At 40.5% G+C, this 26699-nt stretch overlaps 2 protein-coding genes across 3 annotated transcripts; both read right to left on the reverse strand.

The window, feature by feature from the left end:
• Window positions 1-165: 165 nt before the first annotated feature.
• Window positions 166-12197, reverse strand: LOC307000079 (alpha-2-macroglobulin-P-like). 2 transcript variants are annotated; one of them, XM_079615340.1, is made up of 34 exons: window positions 12015-12197; window positions 9015-9198; window positions 8791-8947; window positions 8587-8639; window positions 8459-8479; window positions 8189-8354; window positions 8027-8111; window positions 7817-7931; window positions 7617-7737; window positions 7422-7531; window positions 7179-7349; window positions 6873-7100; window positions 6582-6791; window positions 6354-6491; window positions 5961-6110; window positions 5798-5873; window positions 3814-3988; window positions 3499-3724; window positions 3293-3416; window positions 3100-3221; window positions 2969-3020; window positions 2790-2873; window positions 2534-2710; window positions 2298-2373; window positions 2055-2211; window positions 1897-1971; window positions 1654-1816; window positions 1395-1579; window positions 1105-1320; window positions 896-1017; window positions 698-779; window positions 521-604; window positions 336-441; window positions 166-265 (listed from the first exon to the last, which is right to left on the reverse strand). In XM_079615340.1, exons 1-34 carry the CDS (start codon window positions 12092-12094, stop codon window positions 225-227), a joined length of 4332 nt encoding a protein of 1443 aa, XP_079471466.1. In that variant the 5' UTR covers window positions 12095-12197; the 3' UTR covers window positions 166-224. The 2 variants fall into 2 exon arrangements, with proteins under 2 accessions (XP_079471466.1, XP_079471465.1); XM_079615339.1 differs by having other exon boundaries at window positions 6354-6503.
• Window positions 12198-15572: 3375 nt separating this feature from the next.
• On the reverse strand, window positions 15573-26161 carry LOC307000140 (alpha-2-macroglobulin-like). Its single transcript, XM_079615453.1, has 34 exons — window positions 25945-26161; window positions 25552-25735; window positions 25329-25485; window positions 25173-25225; window positions 25057-25077; window positions 24787-24952; window positions 24621-24705; window positions 24435-24549; window positions 24236-24356; window positions 24029-24138; window positions 23783-23953; window positions 23476-23703; window positions 23187-23399; window positions 22959-23108; window positions 19629-19754; window positions 19464-19557; window positions 19184-19331; window positions 18874-19099; window positions 18661-18784; window positions 18470-18591; window positions 18342-18393; window positions 18163-18246; window positions 17894-18070; window positions 17687-17762; window positions 17452-17608; window positions 17303-17377; window positions 17059-17221; window positions 16807-16991; window positions 16519-16740; window positions 16311-16432; window positions 16113-16194; window positions 15941-16024; window positions 15758-15863; window positions 15573-15674 (listed from the first exon to the last, which is right to left on the reverse strand). Exons 1-34 carry the CDS (start codon window positions 26025-26027, stop codon window positions 15634-15636), a joined length of 4323 nt encoding a protein of 1440 aa, XP_079471579.1. The 5' UTR covers window positions 26028-26161; the 3' UTR covers window positions 15573-15633.
• Window positions 26162-26699: the final 538 nt, after the last annotated feature.

A 26699-nucleotide genomic window follows, 5' to 3' on the forward strand; every position in this document is an offset into this window, starting at 1 on the left:
AAAAAAAATTGCAGTTTAAAGTCCAAAAACAAGTTAAGTCACTGCCTGAGTAACCTACACTTCAGTCATGTAAGGATTTGAAGTCACAGGACAAAACTCATGAACACCAATTTCCTGCTTCAAACAAACGTCACAGATTAGCAACAAAAGGAGGCAAAGAGAACTGATTGTTTAAGAGCAGTTTTATTTAAGTCATTAATCCTACAACCAGTACTGAATCAAAATCATGAACAGGGAGACGTGTAGGTGGTCTCGAATGAATCACCTGAGAGAGGAACATGAAAAATGAACTGGGAGTTCAGTCAGAGCAAAGAATGATTAGGACGAAAGCTTACTTGTCTGATAGTAGTCATAAACATTTATGACTGCTGGCTTGAGGTTGTTCACTTTAAGAACCCGTTTCAGCTGCAGAGTGTAACTCATGGGGATGCCTTTGGGAACCTGTGAGACAGAAAGGATGAACAGCAGCACACACAGAACATGAGATGGCATCTAGTAATATGCTCAGGGTGAGTCTCACCTCTTTTAGATACACCAAGACATGACCATCTTCAGAATCAACCCGCTCCACTAGCGGAGCAAACGATTGGGGTGAAGAACCAAGCTGAGGAAAAGACCATCATTTACATACAGAATTACAACTGAAGGAGCTTCAAGCATCTTGGAACTTTCAAAATCAACTTAAAAGCATACGAACCAGTGACGTATCAGCCGTGAAGCCTGACAGGAGCTTAACGTCCACGATAACCATGTTAGTGCTTGCTTTTACGCCATTGTATCTGAATGAGGGTGATGGGGAAACAAAGATTTAGTTAACAGGATCAAGAACACTGCTTCCCTTTGTAAGGGTCATAAACAAGACCTGGTTTCAGGACACAAAGTGAAAGGTTCTTACTTCACAGTGAAGTTCAACATGAGATTGGCTTCAAGTGGTTGGCAGTCTCCAGTCACCTGCGCTTCAACACTCAGTATTTTGGAGACTTTAGCAGGTGTCGGGATGTTGTAGAAACACGCAACCTACAGTATGTGTGCAGAGCAAACAAAGTACAGTAGGATAAGGATGTGCACAAAAGAAACAGAAACCGAGGGAGTGAAGATACAGACCTGCATAGACACACAAGTGGATCCTGATGCTTTAACACTATATTTGCCAGGAACGTTCTTCAGCCGCTTCTCCTGATACAGCAGCCTGTTGTCCCGATTCACTTTGAAGCTGTACAAGTCTCCTCCTGAGGACTGTACGGTGACTGTGCTGGAGCCGTCCAAGTTGAACACTTGAGCAGCGTACACAGACAGGGCATGAAGAGCCACTACTGTGTCCTAACAACAAGTACCAGATTTAAAAAAAACTCAACCCATAAATGATTGCACTCATGTTTGGTAGTCAGAGGCACCTGGGTGGAGGAGAAGCCTCCATAGGGATTCTGCTGGGCCACGAGCCAGTTGACAATGCGGTTAGCATAACCCAGATTAGCTGTCGTGAGAGGCTGAACAGCGAGAACCGCTAGCAGCACGTAAGAGCTGATCTCCACCGCCAGAGTATCACCAGATGTCGTCTGAGACCAATGGAGCTTAGTGCCTTAGGATGAGATGGAGGGGAGAAAGTTGATGACAAAGACCCTGATGAACAATCATGAGACTAGTATATCTCACCATCAGAAATGGCATAGTTGTCCAAACTAGTTAAAAGCTGTGATCGAGTGGTGGTCTCTCCAGCCAGACTGAAGGTGTAGGCCAGCAGAGCCGTTGTGTAAGTGTTTGCCAGGTTCCCAACGACGGGCCTCAAGCATGACAGAGCACTGTTAATGACAGGATCCTGAAAGCAAAGATCAGACAACAGCTAGAAAAGGAAGGTCATCTGCAAGGAGCTCATACAATTACTAGAGATATTTTTACTGCGATGGGGACGCCTAGTTCAAGCAGCGATGCAACAGTGTAGGCAGTCATGGTCACGCTGTCACCAACTCCACCCTAAAACACACCCACAGACTGATTTAGAAGAACCGTCTCAAAGTCAATTGGTTAGAGCATAGTTTAAGAAACATGTAATGCACCTTCATGTCGATGTGGTGCAGAGTTCCCTGCTGCATGAAACAGCCGTCTGAACCCTGCTTGCTGATCAACCAGTCCTTTGCACTCTGCAGGACATTTGGATCAATGAAGATAAATTGCCTCGCTAGACCAAAAGACCTCATGACAAAGGCGGTCAACCTGGTCGTGGAGAAGAAGTCAAACTGAACTTACAAAAAGCTGGTGCCACAGCAGATTATACACAACAGTAGAACAGAGAAACTCACCACGTATTCGATTCATCATTACCAAATGTGCTGTATGAACCATCATTGTGTCTGTAGTTCAGTTGTCTTTGATATCCTGATAAGGCCAAAAGCCACATGTAAATTGGTCAAGGAGTTAAACAGTCTGGCACACTCCAATGGGAAGAGGACTTTAGTCTGATTGGAGTTAATCTGAGGACTAAACCTCCTTGGAATTTAGTCTCCAACATATGTAAAGTGGATTTGGTCAACCGTACCTTTCTGAAGGTAGCCTGTGGCGGTCTCTCGGATGGCTGCAGTGAGTTGCCCCGTGACTTCCAGGTACAGAAGGATGTAAATATTGGGAGCAAGAACAATCATATTCTGTTCTCCACAGCCATACGGCATCTTTAATAACCTATCCAGATTCTTCAGCGCACGACCCATTATGTCCCCTACAAGAGGTCAAGCATAAAACCCACATCAGAAAAAAGTTAGTTTACCTGTCAGTTTCTACTCAATGAAATGCTTTACCAAGGACTGAAACCGAGCATCTAGATGATCCTTGAACCACATTTTTTGGAAATGTCAGCGTCACGTCTTCAGAAAGAACGTTTCCTGCAGACCGAAAAGAATGGATCAGCATTGAGAGCTAGGCTAATGTTTGGCTGTACGTTGAGAATGTATTGGGGAATCATTGAGTGAAAACAAACCCTTTGGACACAGTAACCAACTCTGGGTGTTTGTCCTTTCAACTCCTTCAGGCTATGAAAGCAATTAAACACCACATCAATAAGCAGCATGAGATCCATGATAAAACTCCAGAAGGCTGGTTAACACTTACCAGGACAAGTAGAGTTCGAGTGACTACATCAATGCGTCCTCTTGTCGGCACAGTCACAACCTCAGTGCCACATCGAGTCCGGGATGCTTCAGCTGAAGCATTGACAGTCACATTGACAGCTCCTGCAGTGACAGACAGGAAGTGAGCAACACCTAATATACACTTCTAATTCTAAGAGCAGTACAAAACTGACCGAGAACAGAAGCTGATAGAACCCATTTAAAGGTCTTTCTCCCATTAGCACAAAGACAAGATGAATATGGATCAGTATATGGTTTAAGAGTGAAGGCCGTGGATGAATCGGGTGTTACTTTAACCTGCCAATGAAATAGAGCACATGGAGTAAAAATACATGACCTTCTCTACAAAAATCCATTACATAAATAAACCATGACAGACCATGATGCACTTGGACAGATAGCTGAAGACTGTGGCCTTCAGCTCAAAAGACTCCCCACGGACGATGGAGTACGGCAGGGAGAGCTCCAGGAAGAAGGGCTGGAAGACCGTCAGCAGAGCAGGAGGAGCAAGACCAAAACCTTTTGAGGACAGGCAGAACGCCTCCGTCTCCCATGTGGTGATGGTGTCAGGAACAGTGAGGGGAACTTGTGTGGATCCAGTGTCTCTGAAGGACAGCAGGAGAGAGAAATAAGGGGAACAGGAGAAGTAAGATGTGGGCAAATAGCTCTAGAAGGAACAAGATGCTTCACTAACCCCACTTGAGCAAGCTGCCAGAGCCATGTTTCTGGAAAGTAAGTCCTGATGGTCACTTCTGGAGCAGAAAGGGCTGGAGCGGACACTTCCTCTTTTGGAAGAGCAATTTCAACAGGAGCCATTCCAGCAGGAGCCCTTGCAGCCATGGCCACAGGACGACCACGAAAATTCATCACTGGAGAGACAAGCGATTTTACACCTACTTACTTTGAACTTAGTGTCTGCAGAATAAACATAAGGTCCATAACTGCCCCTGGTTTCATTTATAAAAATAAGATTAACCCTCTGGGGACCGCAAATGCGCCGGCACGTTTTGCTCTTTTTACATAGCAGCAAAATAGATTTAAAATACTGTTATTTTTGGTCATTCAGACTTAAGACATATGAAAAAATAAGCTGTTAAATGTCTACTTTGTGTACACTTACAATCGAAAAAAAACATTGTTTTTGTAAAATAAACAGGGTGTGCTTTCTGCCTCTCCGTCTCCGTGAACTTTTTCTGGTGCACGTCTGTAAACTTAAACTCAGTGAATACGATTCACCCAGGCATGAGCAATATATCTTTATAATCATTTAAGTGTGTACTTTTAAATTATCCAATTCAAAACTAACAAATATGCTCCATTTATGTAATCTATATAAAAAGAGCGAGTTCTCATTTCAGCTCGTTGTCTTGTAATGTGACCACACCCACGGAGAGCACGCGCTATAAACACAAATGATCTGAGGCAATACATGCAAACCGGCCACATCAGCTCGATAAAACACTTCAAGTTTAATCAGATGAATGTATTGTGTCATCTTGCGAGGTGGTGAGGAATAATCCTGGGAAACTTACCTCAGAAGTGCTGGTTTCACTTCGAGGAGCAATGGATCCAGTTGAGGATTAGTAGTAATTTCTTTTATTATATGCCTTGTAATCGCGATATGGAATAGTCTGTAAACCGCAAAAAGACTGTTTAAATATGAATCGCGTTTCTGTGTGTGAAGAATGAACGGCATATATGCGCGCTGTTGCTACTTGTGGCTAGTTTTGGATCGACTATAAAGGTTTTTACTGTAAAATAGACAAACACTAATAAAATGGCTAAAAATATATTTACAAGGTAGATGTAAAATAATATTTAGGCAATAGGTCAATATAAGCCTTCTCATTAAATGATTTATTGTTTTTTATTAGTGACACATTTGGGCAGAGGATGTATTCCAAAACTCTGAAAATACAGTATGAGAATTAACTGCACAATTACTAGAAATGTTTACCTTGATATTATACAATTTGCATATATACAAAATTTGAAAAGAGAAAAGTTTCCAAATCTAACTTTAAATCCAATTCTGTAGAATGGCTCATATAGCCTATTTGAACATGATTGGTTTCCAGGTATGACTATGTACTAAAAATGTGCTTTTGACTTTATATTTGGTATATATATTTATTCCTAACATTCTTGCGTGTGACACCTGGATAAAATGCTCATTATGCAAGCTCATTATGCGAGAACTCAAATAGAGTTCGTCAGCTCCAGTTATGTATCCAGCCTCTCATGGAGACTTCAGATGCCCCAACGCCTGTGAAGAGACGACTCGACGCCTGTGAAGAGACGACCCAACGCCGGCGATATGTTATGCCCTAAATTTATGATTAACTAACTGTATTTTTGTATGTACATTTCTGAAATGCATTTTCTGTAAAGCTGCTTTGAAACAATATGTATTGTGAAAAGCGCTATACAAATAAATTTGAATTGAATTAGAGTGTAATTACACCTTTGCCATTAATAGGTTTATATGCAACTGAAAAAAGCACGAATGTCAGGGCATGTCAGAACATCTCAAGGACCCCAAAAACACATTGGTCCCCAGAGGGTTAAAAACAGCACAATTTGCTGCTCCACAAAGAAAAATGGAATAACCTCTCATAACTCAAGGGAAGTCATGCAGAATTTGTTTCCACTGAAATACCCAATCTGCATAGACCTACTTTCTGGGACTCTGGGATACAGCGGGCACGGAGGGGCTCGTACAGGGAGATTTGTTGCAATCTTCATTCCCAGGCTCTGTCATAGAAACAAGCCAAAACACAAGACAGATTTAAAGTCAATGACTGTATTATTCAGTAACTATGGTCATGAATTGTTTTCTACCTTGAAAGTTGTGTAGGCTTGATTTGTAGGAGCAGTGTAGGCCGGATTAATCCGAACAGCTCGACGGGGTTGAAAGCCTAGACACTCTGGTTCATCCTGAACGCTGGATGGGTAACCCGATAGTGATCGCACCGGGAGCAAATCAAACACCTATGACCAAAAAACAGTGTTGGTCTGTGTCATGTTTCTGGAAAATGTTTAACTAAATATATTTTGGCATGTTATGGTTAGTTTACAATTTTAGGTGTTAAATGTAAAAAAAAAACTATAATCATAACAGCTGCATAATAGCATAGGTTTTTCAAATTTATCCATCAGCATTACTCAAAATTCTCTAGTTGAACCCGAATGTCAATCAAGACCAACAAGAATTTAAATCGACTGCATGGATACCATTTTAGCACTCAGACGTCTTCCTGGCTCCAAGATCCAGACGCTCTGATCTACAGCACTGATGCCACACAGAGATCCTGCTTCAGCAGAGACGGTCAGAACATTTCCCTCAGCAGGAACAGCCGTAGCAGGAGAGAACTGTAGAGACACCTGGAACAAGGACCAATAAGCTGTAGGACACGTCATCATACCCCACTTGAAATCAAAAGATGCTAGTGCACATCATACCTGGTTTTGGAGACACGGTTCTGTCTCAAATGACACACTACCAACAACATTCTCACTGGGCAGAACGCAGTAGACCAGAATCTGCACTGCTGGAGCCATATCGACACTGACAGACAGTTGGAAAGACACAGAGCCGCTCGTGACTGTATTAAAAGCCTTCGCTGTGACCGTCTGAAATCCATGGAGGACGATCAATCCTCTGGACAAGACCTGAAAAAGAGACAAACAGGTGCATAAAATGTGCTGGACAAATAGGCCAGAGCGCATATACATATATATGTGTCAACTCACCATATAGATGATGTCAACACTGTAGTCACCAGCCTCTCCAACAAAATAATACTTCACGGTCACTGGAAACGAAGCACCACATTTGAGTGGCTGCTCAAGCTTCACTATAGTCAGTTCACTAGATGATGGGTTGCTGGAAGAATCAGTTTGGAGAAGCTTAACAACCCTTGTATCTGTGGTGAAGTATGGCGATTTGTAACCATTAACAACCGCTGGAGTCGCACTTGCCTGGCAACAAGGAATGGGTTTAATGCAAAAGAGATTTAGAGAAGTCTACATTTCACAAGATACAAGAGCAAATCGTACCACTAGATTGAGAGCAGCTTTAGGAAGACTAGCAGTGCAGAGGGAGAACGAGGCCAGTCCATTCTGATTTGTGGTCAGATTCTGCAGCAGTTTGTTGGGCCAGCTGTTACCATTCAGGAGATAAACCACTTTGTTTGCAATTGGAGTCCCATCAAAACGAGACACTGATATCTGTTGGGATTCAAGGTTAGTAAAGGGAACCAATGTGAAGGCTTCTGCTACAAGGAATAAAGTTTTACTTGCCTTTCCTTTAATTGTTGATCCAGGTTCAAAATAATCCGGGAGGTCCACAAACGTGACCTTGCCGACTTCAAACGTAATGGACACAGTTGCAGATTTTGACATCAATACATCTGGGGAAAATAAACAAACGCACTGAATTAACAAGTCAACTTCCTCCATACACATGCAATTGGTTAAGATCAGCCAATAGCTCACCTGTTCCCTCCTCAGTGACATTCACATTTACAAGAAGAGTATCTTTCATATCATTTTCAAATTTGGTGTTGAAAAACACTGATGTATCGATGGTAAGGGAGGCACAGCCAGTGGCATTCATCTGGTAGCAGAACAAAGTCACATTTAAGTCAAGCACAAGCAGAAGAAAACCTCCACTGTAAGGCAGGAGTCACACACACCTCTGCAGTTTGATTCAGGCAACGTAGAGTCAAGTCAGGAACCACACCATATGGAAACGGCTCACGACATACTACCACCAAGGCTTCACCAGGTACAGGTTGGCCATATGTGTATCTGGAAAAAGTCACAAGGAAAAAGATCAAGTGACCAACCACAAGACAAGAAATGTGGCAGCAAGAAAAAAAAAAAAAAAAAAACGCACCACTCACTTGGCACAAGCCTCAACTTTCAGTCCCACATCTCCAACGCTGTACATCTGTGGTGTTTTTACAGTCATGTCAAACTTGGGCAAAACTAAACCAGAAAAAAAATGCTTTAGATTAAGACCTTAGATCTGGTGTTGTACTGTTGCACATTATATACAGACTTACCATATTTTTTCACCTCAAAAACATGCGAGGTCATTTGGTCGCCAATAAAAGCCTTTAGTGAGTACATCCCTATCTGAGCCTCTGGGTTTAACTCGTGAGAAAGCTGTAATATCCACCCCGTTGAGGAAATGTTTGTCCACTGACCAATCCGGTTATTATGATTATCCTAATAAAACAATGAACAGCTCAGAGGAAAAACAGCAAACAAAGCAAAAGTACAAAAAGCTGCATTGGCTCCATTCAAAGACTTGCACTGGAGCAAATTCTCACCTCTACCACCACCAGACTGTACTGTAAGACAAAGCATAAACATTTATGCAGTCTTTGAAGAAAAGAGCAAAAATGTGCACAAAAATAACCTGCAATAAATTTGCAATTTGTTCATGGTCAGGCCTTACCATCTGATCAAGAGGCACAAATTTGGCATCCATGGTGACAACTCTGAAATTCACTGCAAAAACAGCAATAACATTCAACATCAAATTACAAATTACATCATCAAATTACATCAAGTGCATTATGCAATTAAAGACGATCAGAACTTGTAGTGTAATGGACTTTCTACACCTCTAATATTTAACAAAGGGTCATTCACAGCTCACCAGTTTGTCCTGGATTGTAGATGGGTTTGTCTGTTTGGATGAAGGTCAAAGGCAGGTAACGTCTGAACATGACTTTCCTCTCTTCAGTCGCTCTGAAGACCATCCCTTGAACTTCTACCTTCAGCGTCTGCACAGATTCTTTATCTACTCGAGGAGCCTGTAGAGAAACCCAGTTAAACCAGGAAAAAGAAAAAAAAGAAACCCACTTGCATCTAATGGCATACCTGGAAACAAAAGCAGCGGTGAAATGGCTTTGAAGAAACCTGCTGCATAAGTTGAGTCATCCCATTTTCCTCATCAAGCAGAGAAACTGTCATTGTGAGACTCTCTTGGGGTTTCAGAAGACTTGCACACAATTTGGCATCAGATCCAGTTTCAATCACTGCAGGGAACGTCACCATGAATAACCTGTGTAAACATCATGAAGTTTAGGTTCAGGGACCAAATGGAATCAGGTCAGAACATTTACATGTTGGTTGAATATCCACAGAAGGTGTCTGCCACAGGGTTGCGAATGCCAGGTCGGTGCATCAAAAACAGCCCAAAAGAGATCATCAGGAGAGAAGAGGGTTTGCGTGGTTAGTTGGGGTGGTATTAAAGCTGCATGATTTTGGATAAAAACTAGGTTTTGTACCTGGAAGAGGTCACAGCTCTGAACAAATAACATGTTACTTAACAGAAAAATCTAACAATGTTAATTGATGTAGTGCATTTAAAAAATAATTATTGAAAAAGTAAGTTTTGACAAGATGATTTTTAAATACTCACTTGTTTCATTACTAAATTAATATCTTGAATGATTCAATGACATACACTTTAACATTTACTTGTCAGCCACCTAGTGGTGTACAATCAAAACTCCATAAGAAAAATTAGAATATTGTGCTGAAGTTAATTTCAGTAATTCAACTTAAAGGTGAAACTGATATATTATAGACTCATTACATGCAAAGTGAGATGTTTCAAGCCTTTGTTTTAATTTTGAAGATTATGGCTTACATTTTATGCATAGTTCGAATTACAGGGGGTACTATAGCCCCCAATGAAGACCCGGTACCTCCCAAAGGGACAGAAATATCAGTTTTGGGGGTCAGATAATTTCTGATATTGTGAAAAAATATTACAGTTACAATACAAGTCAACTCCTATTTTCACTGTAGGAACATTTTAATGTTAAGCGATTTCAGACACCTCTATTGTGGACCGTACCATTTTTAACCGCCGTGGCTAGAAACAACGGAGATAGAGAACAACTTCAACTTCTCAAGCAAGTGTCAACATTGAATGACAAAACGCTATGGAAATTCCTCTAGTAGGGATTGTCTGGACTGAATCAACTCATAGCCCTGTAGTCCGGGCAGGTATGGGAATTTGTTTCTGTTTAGTATACGAGAGGGTTGGGTCTCACCTCCAGGTCTTATGAAATCTAAAAATAAACCAAATCAATATTTCAAGAAATAGGCTTCTTGTTAAAGGTATTACTTTTCCTAGTAATTAGAATGGTATTTCAGTGCACTTAACTTCTAACCTTTGGGAGGTGATCAAAACAGTTATTTTGGATATATAAGAACAATGAGATATTCTGTAGCCTACTGATTATCAGTTTGTCGCATGTTTAGACCACGGTGGGGATTGATATGGTAGTGGACCATGATGGTCATAGAAGTGAAGGAGTAGTAGGCCTACCCCCTAATTATGGTGGGGTAATTCACACTGAGTTTTTGAAAACCCCAAATTCAAAATTAGAATATTGTGAAAAGGTGCATAAGCTGTAAACCACAATCATCAAAATTAACAAATAAATGCATGAAATATATCACTTTGCATGTAATGAGTCTATATAATGTATCAGTTTCACCTTTAAAGTTGAATTACTGAAATTAACTTTTGCACAGTATTCTAGTTTGAGTTTAAAGCTACACTGTGTAACTTTTTTAGTTTATTCTTAGCTAAAAACACTTAGCTCTTTCAAAAATATATGTGCTCATTAATGTATATTTACTTCGTTCAAGTTATAAAGTATTCTCGTGAGTGTATAATATGCCATTGAAAATACATACAGGTGAGGGGTTCGAATGTCGGTCACCATGTTGCCCCTCCATCTTGAAAGTATATTAGCCAAAGAGGGACATACCCGTTAATTCAAGCTTCGCCTTTCGCGTCTCCGCAATTCACTGGCACCAGCCCTGTTTTTATTTTTTCCTTTCCCCCTACCTCTCCCTCGCACCTCCGTCACATCAACTGATCTCTGCTCACGGAGAAAATGATATAGCCTACAATGTAAACGTTGCCTTACGCTAGTGATGTCGTACAATATACAGAATAATGATAGCACTGATAAAAGTTACTTTACTAAGATTAGCTTGCATTCGTCTGGGAACCTAATAGCTGATGTTAGCAATAAAATGGTAAAAGAAAAAAAAAGAAACATAAAACTATTCATTTTACATAGATGTCATAACCTATATGTTAACTGACAAATTAAATTACTGCAAATTATAATAGTTTTCTAAAGTAACCTCATCACTTGAAGGAATACTCATGGACGAGGTCGAACTGGAAGCCATGTAAATCTTGGACTACATTGGCCACCGTAGGAGTTAAAACGAAATCGGAATTGAGAGGAACAGAAACTAATATTCACTGGATGGTCATATCCCTTTCCACCGCTAGATGGGGGTAAAAAAAAAAAAAAAACAGTGTATAGCTTTAATGACAACTGCTCGCTCTGCTCAGCAGCACCAACACAGATTTGATGTTCTGTTTGATTGTCAAAGGTTTAATAAATAGGCAAATCTGTCATTTAATAATAAGATGTGTCTGAATCGAGATACAATCTCTTAAAGATTAATAATGCAGCTCTAGGTTGTATGTTGGAGCACTGAATGTTTAAGTATGTGTGATTGGTTGTCTGGGTGAGACACCTTTAGGCTGCAGAAAAACAAGCAAAACACTGAATTGGCAACACTGGACTACCATGGTAAAAAAGACAAGAGAACAAGACCGTTTTGTTGATGAGGAACAAGAAACTCATTTCAACAATGACTTGTAACAAGTGTTAATGAACACCATTCATTATTTGACCACTAGATGGCCACAAAGTAAAATATGCCTAATTAACTTTGAACATATGGTTAAAGCTTTGGGAATTCATTTTGCAACCTTTAAAACTGCATCAGCATAAACATTAGTCTTCATTTCACTTCAAAGCCCATGGTACTCACGGCCTCTTCTGTCCATCAACAGCAAAGAGGAAGAGGGCTAAAATGAGCCCTTTCCAAACACAAATCTCCCTCATAGCCATGAAGAGCAATCATCCAAGACTAGACAGAAATCAAGAGTCTCTTTCAAAAACCCTGCAGCACTTCTGTTAAGATCCACACTGCTCTACAGCTTAACTCTAAATCAGCTGCACTGATGCCAGCGTTATTTAAACGCTCTTAATAATTCAGAACAGGTTGATTTAGCATCACAGGCAATCTGGACGTCTTTAGGGCGGAGCCCCGGTAATTAATCACAGGGTTGCCAACTCTGAAACACATGCTCTTAGGGTAGGCTACATTTACACAACAATGTACTAAAAACCGGAAAGATGTTTCTTTTTACAGACGACAACATTGTCAAAAAGATGCCCGTTCAGATGGATCCGCGAAAACAGCTAAAAACTCTGTATGCACCGTCAGAGGTTGTCAAGTCCCGAAGAGACCTTCTTTAAGTGAGTTAGGTCATTACTGTCATTTATACAACAGTCAGGTCCGGCCCGATAATTGATACATTTCTGATTGAACAATATGGGATTCCATGAGTGGGGATATAAGGGAACTTCATGGCAGAACATTTTTATTGGCTTGTATTCTATTCGTCTGTATGTGTACCTAGTTGAGGGGCCGTTGCAAGTTGTCCTTTGTGTACTTGTAGCACTGGTAGGTGTGCTAAATGTGTTGCTGGTGAATTCTGTTCCATTTTAAAATATTCACTCTGATTTCTGTCAAGGCAGCTCAACAGCCACAGAGGGGACAGGCTAAAGAGAAAACTACACACAGATCCAGCCGTACAGGAGGACCTCCAAATAAAGAGGAGGATGGTGGACCTTCTGGAGGAGTCGGAGAGGCGTAACACAGAAAGGCTAGATAAACTGACAGAGAACATAGCCACCATTACCAACAGCATCCATGAGGGGTTTTCACTACTGAGGCATAATGTTCAAGCCGCAGCCTCATGTTAGTCCAATGGTATTTGAAACCAGCCATTTTCCCTCCGCTATGGTAGACACTTTAGTTTATTGTAATTGTAATTCCATTGTTGGGGCAGATACATATATAAAAGTGGCAATATGTTGCCATTTGTTGTTCTTTAAGTTATTGTTGACTCAGTTATAAGAGGGCACACTATGGCATGAGTTTAAGTTTGACATGACCCCTTATTTAATGTCTTCCAATTTATATATTTACATATGTAAGACTGATGAATCTGGGTGTTATGTGTCCTGTTGAGTATTCTACCTGTTTTGTTGCAATTAGTTTTTTACATGGTGATTATTGGAGGGTGCACTTTTTGACACTAAATGCAATGTTTATATTCGTCAAGCATGTTTATAGCAGATAAAATGCAATATGTTGTAAGCAACCAGGGATAAGCTTATTACAGATACTTGCATCGAAAAGTATGAAACCTGTATGCTGCCCATGTACAACCGATTGCAAACCGATTCAATAGTAGATACTGTACTATTAACATATTCTTTCATCAGGAAAGGCAGTAGCGGGTAGGCAGGATCACTCAAAAGGAAAATGGGTATCGCCTCCTCGTCATCCAGAATCTTCTTCTCCAGTGCAGGGATCTTTCTGGTCTTAAAATATGGATATAGCTTGGAATTGGTGAAGACATGCGTGTCATGAACAGTCCCTGGCCATTTTATGACATCATCCATAAATCTGCATTTGTAGTCACATACAGTTTGCACATACAGGGAATCTCTTCCCGTCTGGTTCAGGTAATCCATTGAGTTGACAGATGGCTGCTTTATTTCGATGTGGGTGCCATATACGACTCCTAAACACTGAGGCATACCATGAGCGTGTTCAAATGCGGACTTTAGCTCGTGGGCTTTGGGCACAGTGAGAGGCAGCGTTATGTATTTTGGACCTAGGTGAACAGAGATGGCACTGCATGTTTGCCTGACAATAACAGAAACAGTCTGCCGTGAAAATATAAAGGCATTGGCATTTTTTGAAGTCTCCCCTCATCACTTAAAGGACAAGTTTGGTATTTTACACTTAAAGCCCTGTTTACAGATCGTATCTGATGAAATAGAACGGTTAAGATTAAAATTTGGACACATGCGAAATAAACCTAAAATTCTCGGGACAGGAGCATGTGTCCAAATTTTAATCTTAACCGTTCTATTTCATCAGATACGATCTGTAAACCGGGGTTTAAGTGTAAAATACCGAACTTGTCCTTTAAGCAGTACAGCGTGCACACCTAAGAACTCCAACTGGTGATCTCATGTTGGTCTAGATTTAGTTGCGCTCTTATTTATTCTGTTAGTCACACCAGTGTGTGTGCATTTGGACTGACAGTCTTGAGCAAACCATGAGATTTTAGTTCTAACACTCTTCTTTAAAATGGGTATTAAGGGTACTTAAATGAGGCTAATACTTGCATGTCTCACCCATTTGAATAAAACTGTCCCAATGCAATTTGAGGCTCCAGTTAATGTTTGCTGATGTAAACAGAGACCTGGTTATATCTGTGTTAGCATCATTTGGGATGACAGTTGTAGTTTTCAGGGGATGGCTCAAGGACCTTTGTTGGGAGAGTGAGTTTGCTGAATTATTCATTAAATGTGAACAATTTGTGTGTCTGATTGGTCAAGACACTACATTAAAGAAAATAAAAAGATTTGTGTTTGATCGCTTTTATGTTGCGGCTTAAAACGAGCTGGCCATAACCATGATGAAATTTATAAGGATCATCGGCAACAGTGATGTATCAAACATGTATTTACCAAGATGTATCAAATATATTGAAAATATAAATGGGCCTAACACAGATCCTTGAGGCACTGTTGTTATCTTAGATTTTTCAGTTTAAATAGACAAAAATGGTAATGTCTGACAGGTATATCTAAACCACCTTAATGCCAGTCCCTGAATACATGTACTTTATTTTGTAGTCGATCTAAGAGTATGTTATGATCCATAATGCCACGCTAAGATCAACTAGTATTGAGAGAGACTTGGTCAGAAGTCAGTCATTTGTAATTCTAATGAGCACAGTTTCTGTGCTATGATGGGGCCTGAATCCAGATTGAAATCACAAATGAGCAGACATGACTTTAGTATTTTAGACATACATGGAAGATTTGAAATGGGTCTGTAATTTGCCAATTCATTTGGATCTAATTGTTTCTTAATGAGAGGCTTAATAACTGCCAGCTTGAGCAGTCTTGGGACATGACCTGTAAATAAAGACAAATTAATATTGAGAAGAGGCTCTTCTGCTACAGGTAACAACTGTTTCAGTAATTGGTGGATATTCGATATAGTAAACATTCTGGTTTAGATGCAATCAGTTTATTTAGCTCTTCCTGTCCTATTGTAGTAAAGCACAGCAATAGTTCTTGAGTACATCATTGCAGCTGAACACCACAAACTAGAACAGGCACTGCCTGAGTGAGCAAAGTTAAGTATTTGAAGTCACAGGACAAATATAAACTCACGAACACTACAAATTCCTGATTCAAACAAATGTTCAAATAAATAAAAAGCAACAAAAAGGACTGATTGTATAAAAGCAGTTTTATTAAGGCACATATCCTTCAGCCAGTACTGAATCAAATCATTGACAGGGAGACGTGTATGTGGTCTCAAACGAATCACCTGAAAAAGGAACATGAAATTAACTGGATCATGTTCAATGGTGAATTCAGCCAGAGCAATGAATGATTAGGATGAAAGCATACTTGTCTGATAGTAGTCATAAACGTTGATGACTGCTGGCTTGATATTGTTTACTGCAAGAACCTGTTTCAGCTGCAGAGTGTAACTCATGGGGACACCTTTGAGAACCTGGGAGAAAGGATGAATAGCACATACACCACAATCGAGATGGCAGCTAGTAATATACCCAGTGTACAGGGTCTCACCTCTTTCAGATATATTAGGACATGATCATCTTCAACATCAACCCGCTCCACTAGCGGGATGAACGATTGGGGTGGAGATCCAAGCTGAGGAAAATACCATAATTTACAGACACAATCACATCTGAAGGAGCTTCAAGCATCTTGGAACTTTCTAAATTTTAAACCTACGAACCAGTGACGTATCTGCTGTGAAGCCTGACAGAAGCTTAATGTCAACTAGAACCATGTTAGTGCTTGCTTTTACACCATCGTATCTGAATAAAGGTGATGGGGAATAGAGGTTTAGGTCAACAGAATCAAAAATGCAGGATCCTTTTGAATGAGTCAAACAAGAGATGGTTTTAGGACACAAAGCCAAAGCTATTCTTACTTCACTGTGAAGTTCAACATAAGATTGGACCCGAGCGGTCTGCAGTCTCCAGTCACCTTCGCTTCAACAATCAGTGTCCTGGAGACTTTAACGGGTGTTGGGATGTTGTAGAAACACGCCACCTACGGTATGAGCGCCAGGCAGACAAGACTAATCAGATTTGGATGTGCACAAAAGAAACAGAAATAGAGAAGGTTAAGATACGGACCTGCACAGACACACAAGTGGATCCTGATGCTTTAACACTATATTTGCCAGGAACGTTCTTCAGCGGCTTCTCCTGATACAGCAGCCTGTTGTCCCGATTCACATCAAAGCTATAAGAGTCTCCTCCCACTACTGAGGACAGTACAGTAACAGTGCTGGAGCCATCCAAGCTGAACACTTGAGCAGCGTACACAGACAGAGCCTGAAGAGCCACCACTGTATCCTAAAAACAAGCACCAGATTAAAAATCTCCTCATAAATGATTGCAATGTTTGGTGGTCAGAGGCACCTGGGTGGAGGAGAAGCCTCCATAGGGATTCTGCTGGGCCACGAGCCAGTTGACAATGCGGTTAGCATAGCCCAGATTAGCCGTCGTGAGAGGCTGAACAGCGAGAACCGCTAGCAGCATGTAAGAGCTGATCTCCACTGCCAGAGTATCACCAGATGTCGTCTGAGACCAATGGAGCTTAGTGCCTTAGGATGAGATGGGAGGAAGTTGATTACAAAGAACTTGATCAAACAAGAGGCTGGTAAATCTTACCTTCAGAAATGGCAACTTTGTTCAAGGTTGTTAGAAGCTGTGATCGAGTGGTGGTCTCTCCAGCCAGACTGAAGGTGTAGGTCAGCAGAGCGGTGGCATAAGTGTTTCCCAGGTTCCCAACGACAGGCCTCAAGCATGACAGAGCGTTGGCAATGACAGAATCCTAAAAGCAAAGCAGATGTCAGACAACAGCCAGAAAAAGAAAACAATATGCAAGGAGTTTACAACTACTGGATAAGTTTACGGTGGTGGGGATGCCTAGTTCAAGCAGCGATGCAACAATGTAGGCAGTCATGGTCACGTTATCACCAACTCCACCCTAAAACACCAGCACATAGATTAAAAACAATCTTGGAAGGTTTATGGTTAAGGTGCACTTGATAACACATGTACCTTCATGTCGTTGTGGTACAAAGTTCCCTGTTGCATGAGACAACCATTTGAACCCTGCTGGCTTATTAGCCAGTCCTTTGCACTCTGAAGGACATTCGGATCAATGAAGATGAAACGCTTCGCTAGACCAAAAGACCTCAAGACAAAGGCGGTCAACCTGGCAGTGGAGGAAGTTGTTAAACTGAACAAACCACTTATGACAAAGGTTACACTATAATATTAGTATGAAACTAACCATGTATTGGATGCATCATAACCAAATGTGCTGAATGATCCATCACTGTGTCTGTAGTTTAGTTGTCCTTGGTATCCTGTTCAAAAGAAAGAAAAGTGGCAGGGGATGAGCTTATAAGAGAGTCTTGATAACTTCGATGGGAATCAAAGAATAAAGTCATTAAGATTTAGTCTCCACAACACTAAAAATGGATCTGCTCGCCCATACCACTCTGAAGGTAGCCTGTGGTGGTCTCTCGGATGGCTGCGGTCAGTTGCCCTGTTACTTCCAGGTACAGCAAGATGTAAATATTCGGAGCAAGAATTATCATATTCTGTTCTCCACAGCCAGATGGCATCCGTAATAACCCATCTAGATTCTTCAGTGCACGTCCCATTATGTCCCCTACAAGGATGTAAAGCATAAAACCCACATCAGAAACCGTTCCGGTTTCCGCCAAACATTTGTGTCAGTTTATACTCCATGAAATGCTGTACCAAGGACTGAAACTGAGCATCTAGCTGATCCTTGAACCACATTTGTCGGAAACGTCAGAGTCACGTCTTCAGAAAGAACTTTTCCTGCAAACCGAACAAAATGGATCAGCATTGAGTGCTAGGCTAATGTTTGGCTATACAGGGAGAAGGTTTTGGGGAATCATTGAGTGCAAACAAACCCTTTGGACACAGTAACCAACTCTGGGTGTTTGTCCTTTCAACTCCTTCAGGCTATAAACGCAAAACACAACATCAGTAACGCCGCATGAGATCCATGATCAAACTCCAGAAGGCTGGTAACACTTACCAGGACAAGTAGACTTCGAGTGACTACGTCAATGCGTCCTCTTGTCGGCACGGTCACAACCTCAGTGCCACATCGAGTCTGGGATGGTTCAGCTGAAGCATTGACAGTCACATTGACAGCTCCTGCAGTGACAGACCGGAAGTGAGCAACACCACAAACTTTAAATTTGGTATCAGACGTCTAAAACTGACCAAGAACAGACACCGAGAGGACCCAATTGAAGGTCTTTCTCCCATTGCCACAAATACAGGATGAATACGGATCAGTATATGGTTTAAGAGTGAAGTTCATGGATGAAGCTGGAGTCACTTTAACCTGCCAATGAAAAAAAAAGCACATGGAGAAAAGACACATGACCTTCTCTATACAAATCCATTACAGTATATAAAGAAACCATGACAGACCATGATGCACTTGGAAAGATAGCTGAAGACCGTGGCCTTCAGATCAAAAGACTCCCCACGAACGATGGAGTACGGCAGCGAGAGCTCCAGGAAGAAGGGCTGGAAGACCGTCAGCAGAGCAGGAGGAGCAAGACCAAAACCTTTGGAAGACAGGCAGAATGCCTCAGTCTCCCATGTGGTGATGGTATCAGGTACAGTGAGGGGAACTCGTGTGGATCCAGTCGCTCTGAAGAAAAAAAAGGACACAACTATAAACAGAAGTAAAAACTGTGGGAAAGTAGCTTTATATGTTAAAAAAGGTATTACAAACCCCACTTGAGCAAGCTGCCAGATCCAGGTTTCTGGAAAGTAAGTCCTGATGGTCACATCAAAAGAGGAAGCGTCACCTCCAGCACTTTCAGCTGCTGGAGGAGCCAGTCCAGCCATAGCCATGGCTACAGGATAACGATAATACATTACTGAAAGAGAACAGCAATTTTAAGCTTCCAAATGGCTTGCAGTTTCAAGTCACAAAAGCTACAAACTATAATAAAAGTAAGGAATCAATGAAGTCATGTGGCAATATGAGCGCAAGAAACAAACTGACATACCATCATGGAAGTTACGATAATAATTCAGGCCTCTGTACATGACACACTGAGGTACTCTGATAGGCAAATTTGTGGCAACCTTCATCCCCATGCTCTGTCAGGCAAGAGAAAAACATTTGAAAATTAAGGTGAATTTATTAAACAGAATAATGAACAGTTTTATACCTTGAAGGTTTCGTAGGCTTGGTCTGTAGGAACAGCCCGACGGGGTCGAACATTTATGCACTCCTGTTCATCCTCAACTTCATATGGATAATCAGATAGTGATCGCACTGGGAGCAAGTTGAACACCTGAGAACATAGAGAGAAACTGGTCTTCTAGTATTAAGTCTCACACGTTTGACTTTTGAAGACCAAGTCATAATGTTATCACATTTTAAAAAAGGACAAATGTCTTCAATTTGGTTAAATTAGTTCAATGGCATGACAGGGTTTTCCCTGTCTTTGATCTGCAGTAAACTGAATATTTTAGTGTAGCACACATCGGATTAGAATCCCACTTCAGTTTAGGTCTAAAAAGGTGTAGCATCTGGACCAAATCAGACATAATTCTCCATATTTAATGAATAATCCAGCAAACAGTTACAGGACACATTAAGCCTTAAGACTTTATATTGGGTGTTTAGAAAATAATCTTCAAGATTCTTATACAAATGCGTCAATCAAGTTACATATTCAAGGGCCTGCTAGAACAAATGGTCAAAAAGAAATTCCCTCCAAATTAGCTCACACAACTCCAGAGCGTGTGACATCTTCACACGCTTTTAAATAAAAAAACCCAAAAACAAGATATCTTAGAAATCCAATAAAGTCTGAGATATCCTGATGTGAAGATGCTGAACTAAGTTTTCGAAGGACCCCCAAGCTTGTGCCAGGCTGTGGCCTTGTCTTTCCAGTCACCAAAGATTGATTCCCACTGGTTCTCTCATCAAGACATCAGCAAAGATCAACTGGAGCCTCAAATTGCATCAGGACAGTTTTATTCAAATGGGCGAGGCATGCAAGTATCAAACTTAAAGGGCACCTATTATGACATTTAAAATGTTCCTAATGTTGTTTAGGGAGTCCCCAACAACAGTTTTACGTGCATGCAATGTCAAAAAACACTTTTGTTTTCGTATAATATGCATTTATTTTTACCTGATTTGCTCACCGACTCCCAAATGATTCGTTCAACGACTCGTTTTCCAAACCCCTCCTTTGCGCGACGCTAATCTGCGTTGATTGGTCAGATGACCCAGCAGTGTTTACAGAGATAATACTTAGTTTAACACGGAGTACAATGATGCTTTTATCAATTAAATCATGTTATAATAATGATTATAGTCCACTGCTTTGTAGTTTGTAGTAAAAAACTAAAAATAAGATAAATAATTTAATGTTATGTTAGCGAGCATAGCCCAGAGTTCATATTGTAAAAGCACAATCAGTCTTTGTTTGCAATAGCCCGATGCATAAAAAAAAAATGCAGTTACGTTACTACGAGGTATTATTCTATTCTTTAAAACAACTCCGAAAACAACGACAAACACTTCACATATCTCAATACAATTGCCATTGAAGACCTAGAAGCTAAACGGTGCTTACACAAAAAACAAATAATTAAGCATGCTACATAAAACAAAAGCAACAATTATTAATAACACTTACAGGTTGTGATACGGAGGAGGAAGCTGATGCAAATACACTTAGAAATGAACCTTCCTTCAATATCAGCCGGCTCGCAAATCCAAGTTTGACTGCATTTAAAAAGCAATAGTCTTCAAAATGGCGCCAACAAAGCACAAGGCTCGGACTATACTTCTGTGGTATAGTTATATGAATTGTAGCCACTTAGTCTTCAAATGCTCCTCCTTGGGCAGATGAAAAAAGTTGGCTTTTGAGTCGCACTTCATAACACAGCGACTCGTCGCCATGAAGTTCTCCCTGGCTTTGGAGCGCAATAAGTGGGCGTATCATATTGAAATAACTTGACGTCATCTAGTCAGAGAAAAAGCTACGGTCTTCTAACGATTCATAAAAATGACTCAGAGTCGACTCTTACTTTTGAAAGACAATAACTTTATATACGGTGCACTTTCACATTTCAAACTTTGCTGGATGTTTTAGTTCACTTAGATCTATGTTACACACTACATGAAAGGTAAATTTCAAAATTCCATAATAGGTGCCCTTTAAGTCTCATTTGATACATTAAGTATCCTTACCCCTTTAAAGGGCGTGTTGTAACTAAACTGATTGTTTGCTCAAGGCTGATGATCTGCTGAATTTCAAACAATGCTACAACTTGCATGCATATGCATATGCATGTGTATGTTAAGGGTAGTTTAAGTTTAGTCTAGTTAAAAGTCTTGTTCATGTCACACATGAAGTTGTCCATGTTTCATGCTCATATACCCGAGTCCCCAATCATGCAGATTTTGACTACTTGCTCTTGAGTAGTACTGTAGAATAGGAGACATTTCCCATACCCCAGAAATGTACATTTCTCAGAATTAAACTGTTAAAGAGTGTTCATGGGACAAACAGGTTTATTGATTGTAATATTATATTTTTCCACATTAAAGTTAAATTCTATTAACTGATCAAAATATTTATAATTGATAACAAGTAGTATTTATTAATACAGTGCTATGCATAAGTTTAGACACCCATGCTAAAGTTGACTAAAAAGAGGAATAAAAAAATCATCTTTTGGAAATTTAACTTAATGCCTTAATTTAAAAAAATAGGAAAAATCCAACCTTTAAGGACACCAATTTTCTTTGTGAATGAATAATGTATCGTAAATAAATAAATTTTCTTCCTTAAAATACAGGGTGCATAAGTTTGGACAACCCTATGTTAAATTCCCATAGAGGCAGGCAGATTTTTATTTTTAAAGGCCAGTTACTTCATGAATCCAGGATACTATGCATCCTGATAAAGTTCCCTTGGCCTTTGGAATTAAAATAGCCCCACATCATCACATATCCTTCACCACACCTAGAGATTGGCATGGTTTTATTTCAGTTAGCCTAACAGCTGGTTTGATTTGCATTGAGAGATGATCTTATGGAAAGTACTCCATGCCAATCTCCAGGTATGGTGAAGGGTGTGTGATGATGTGGGGCTATTTTAATTCCAAAGGCCAAGGGAACTTTATCAGGATGCAGAGTATCCTGGATTCATGAAGTAACTGGCCTTTAAAAATAAAAATCTGCCTGCCTCTATGGGAATTTAACATAGGGTTGTCCAAACTTATGCACCCTGTATTTTAAGGAAGAAAATTTATTTATTTACGATACATTATTCATTCACAAAGAAAATTGGTGTCCTTAAAGGTTGGATTTTTCCTATTTTTTTTAAATTAAGGCATTAAGTTCAATTTCCAAAAGATGATTTTTTATTCCTCTTTTTAGTCAACTTTAGCATGGGTGTCTAAACTTATGCATAGCACTGTATTTGTTTTAAGCCAATTCGCTACAAAGGAAATCTGATTGAGGCACACCATACCGTTTCAGCACTCAAACGTCTTCCTGGCTCCATGATCCGGATGCTCTGATCTACAGCACTGATGCCACACAGAGACCCTGCTTGAGCAGAGACCGTCATAACGCTTTGCTCCGCAGGAACGGCCGTAGCAGGAGAGAACTGTAGCGACACCTGGGACAAAAATTGACAGGCTATAGGATATATACCCATTCCTCACTTAAAGACAGAAGATGCCAGTGCACATCATACCTTGTTTTGGAAACATGTTTCAGTCTCAAACGATGCACTACCAACAACAACACTCTCACTGGGCAGAACGCAGTAGACCAGAATCTGCACTGCTGGAGCCATATCGACACTGACAGACAGCTGGAAAGACACAGAGCCACTTGTGACGGTATTAGAAGCCCTTGCTGTGACCGTCTGAATTCCATGGAGAACGATCAATCCTCTGGACATGACCTGACAAGACAAATGGATGCATAAAAAATGCTGAGAAAAAAAGAAAAAAAAAGCTACAAAACTAATGTCCACTCACCATATAGATGATGTCAGTGGTGTAGTCACCAGCCTCTCCAACAAAAGAATACTTGACAGTCACTGGAAATGCAGCACCACATTTGAGCGGCTGCTCATGCTTCACTATAGTCAGTTCACTAAATGATGGGTTGTCAGGAGAAGCAGTTTGGAGAAGCTGAACAACCCTTGTATCTGTAGTGAAGTATGGCGATCTGTAACCATAAACAACCTCTGGAGTAGCACTTGCCTGGGGAACAACGAATTGAATCAGTTTCATGTGAGAGATTGGGAGAAGTCCATTTCACAAAACACAGAGCAAATCTTACCACTAGATTCAGAGCAGCTTTAGGAAGATTAGCAGTGCTGAGGGAGAACGTGACAAGTCCTTTCTGGTTTGTAGTCAGATTCTGCAGCAGTTTGTTGGGCCAGCTGTTACCATCCAAGAGATAAACCACTTTGTTTACAATTGGAGTCCCATCAAAACGAGACACTGATATCTGTTGGGAATGATCAAGGTTAGGAAAGGGAACCGATATGAAGGCTCCTGTGACATGGAATTAACATTTACTTGCCTTTCCATTAATCATTGATCCGGTTTCAAAATAATCTGGGAGATCCACAAACGTGACTTTGCCGACTTCAAACGTAATGGACACCGATGCAGCTTTTGACATGACTACATCTGGGGGAGTGAGGATGGGGTTGAGGTATGCAATAGAAAAGTGAACAGCCAACAAACTTTAAAGCAAGTGCCATTGGTTTGGATCAGCCAATCTCACCTGTTCCCACCTCAGTGACGTTCACATTTACAAGAAAAGTATCTTGCATATTATTTTCAAATTTGGTGTGGAAAAACACTGATGTATCGACAGTAAGGGAGGCACAGCCAGTGTCATTCATCTGGTAGCAGAACAAAGAGTCACATTTAAGTCAAGCAAAAGCAGAAGAAAAACCTCCACTGTAAGGCAGGAGTCAAACCTTTGCAGTTTTATTCAGGCAATGACGGGTCAAATCAGGAACCACAACATATGGAAACGGCTCACGGCACACTTCCACCAATGCTTGACCAAGCACAGGTTGGCCATATGTGTATCTGAGAAACATCACAAGGAACAAGATCAAGAACAGACCAACTTCAAGACAAGAAAATAAATCTTTACTTACTTGGCACAAGCCTCAACTTTCAGTCCCACATCTGCAACACTGTACGTCTGTGGTGTGTTTACGGTCACATCAAACTTGGGCAAAACTAAACCAGAAACCAAATGACTTGAATCAAGACCTCAGATCGGTCACTGAACTGCTGCACAGTTTATTCACAGTGACTTACCATATTTTTTCACCTCAAAAACCTGGGAGATTGTTCGGTCTCCAATAAAAGCCTTTAGTGAGTACATCCCTATCTGAGCCTCTGGGTTTAACTCGTGCGAAAGCTGCAATATCCACCCCGTTGAGGAAACATTTGTCCACTGACCAATCCGGTTATTATGATTATCCTAATAAAACAATGAACAGCTCAGAGGAAAAACAGCAAACAAAGCAAAAGTACAAAAAGCTGCATTGACTCCCATTCAAAAGACTTGAACTGGAGCACACTCACCTCTACCACCACCAGATTATACTGTAAAACAAAGGAAGGAATATTAAACATTTAAAATAACACACTGATCACTGAAATGGCCAGAAAACTCAATATGGTGAAACATTTGGTCTTACCATCTGATCAAAAGGCACAAATCTGGCATCCATAGTGACAACTCTGAAATTCACTGCAAAGAAATCAACACTCACATTAATGCACTTGATCAAAACTTGTATCGTAATGGACTTTCTACACCTCTAATATTAAACCAAGGGACATTCACAGCTCACCAGTTTGTCCTGGATTGTAGATGGGTTTGTCTGTTTGGATGAAGGTCAAAGGCAGGTAACGTCTAAACATGACTTTCCTCTCTTCAGTCGCTCTAAAGACCTTCCCTTGAACGTCCACCTTCAGCTTCTGCACCAATTCTCTATCTACTCGAGGAGCCTGTGGAGAAACTCAGTTAACAAACCAGACAAAAAAAAAAAAAGGCATAAGCGTCTCATGACAGACCTGGAAGCTAAAGCAGCGGTGAAACGATGTTGAAGAAACTTGCTGCACAAGTTGAGTTGTCCTGTTTTTCTCATCAAGCAGAGAAACTGTCATTGTGAGACTCTCTTGGGGCTTCAGAAGAGATATGCATAATTTGGCATCAGATCCAGACTCAATCACTGCAGGGAACGTCACCATGAATAACCTGTGGAAAAAAATACAGAAACCACAGGACATCTAGTTTATCACTGGATAGCAACAAATGAAGAGTAGTGATCTTTTACAATGACGTTGAAAGAAAGTTTCAATCGGTTCACATAGACTGTTTTCACCATCTACAAAGTTTAGTTAATCCCAACATAAAACAGACAACAGAATGCTTGTTCCTTTCAAATCACATTTAACAGTACTTACGGCCCTGGTTTCTGTCCATCAACAGCAAAGAGAAAAAGGGCTAAAAGGAGCCCTTTCCAAACACTAGTCTCCCTCACAGCCATGAGGAAAAATCATCCAAGACCAAACCAAAATTAAGTCTCTTTCACAATTCTTAGAGCACTTCTCTTACGCTACCACTGTTTATTGCTGCTGCTTCTCTCAATCCTCTGTGTTGAACGCAGGGATATTTAAACACTTTTAATTGTCAGGGAATGCTAACTTTATTTTGCTCATTTAATTGATTAACCACCACCTGGAATTAATTGAGTTAATTGAGTTCTATCTGGTGAATCTATTGATTTAAAACACATCTAAATACTGCCAGTGACACATGTAGGCCCACTTTCACAGACGGTGCTTAGATTAAGCCAGGATTAGGCATTTGTTCAATTAGGGGATTTAAGTAGCTTTTATACATGTGCCTTTAGGGAAAAAAAAACATATTTTAAGATATTGTCAGTGCAAGTTGCTTTCAGTTAAAGGAGAACTCCAGTCAATTTTAACATTGAGCTATATTTTTTGTAAATTTGGAGTGCTGTCAATACAGAGAACAACGACAAAAATCGGTGTTGCCTACACTGTGTTATCCTCTTTTTAAAATTTGCACCCTATTGACTTGAATGGGGCAAATTTTAAACCTGCTTTTATTTCTCTTATCATCCTTGATGTGTCATTACAAGTGCCCAGCCATGTTGAGTGATTCCTTCAGAGTGAACACGAGTGAATCTGACTGC

Source organism: Phoxinus phoxinus, assembly GCF_949152265.1.
Source record: "Phoxinus phoxinus genome assembly, chromosome: 1".
In the NCBI taxonomy this organism is placed as follows: Eukaryota; Metazoa; Chordata; class Actinopteri; order Cypriniformes; family Leuciscidae; genus Phoxinus; species Phoxinus phoxinus.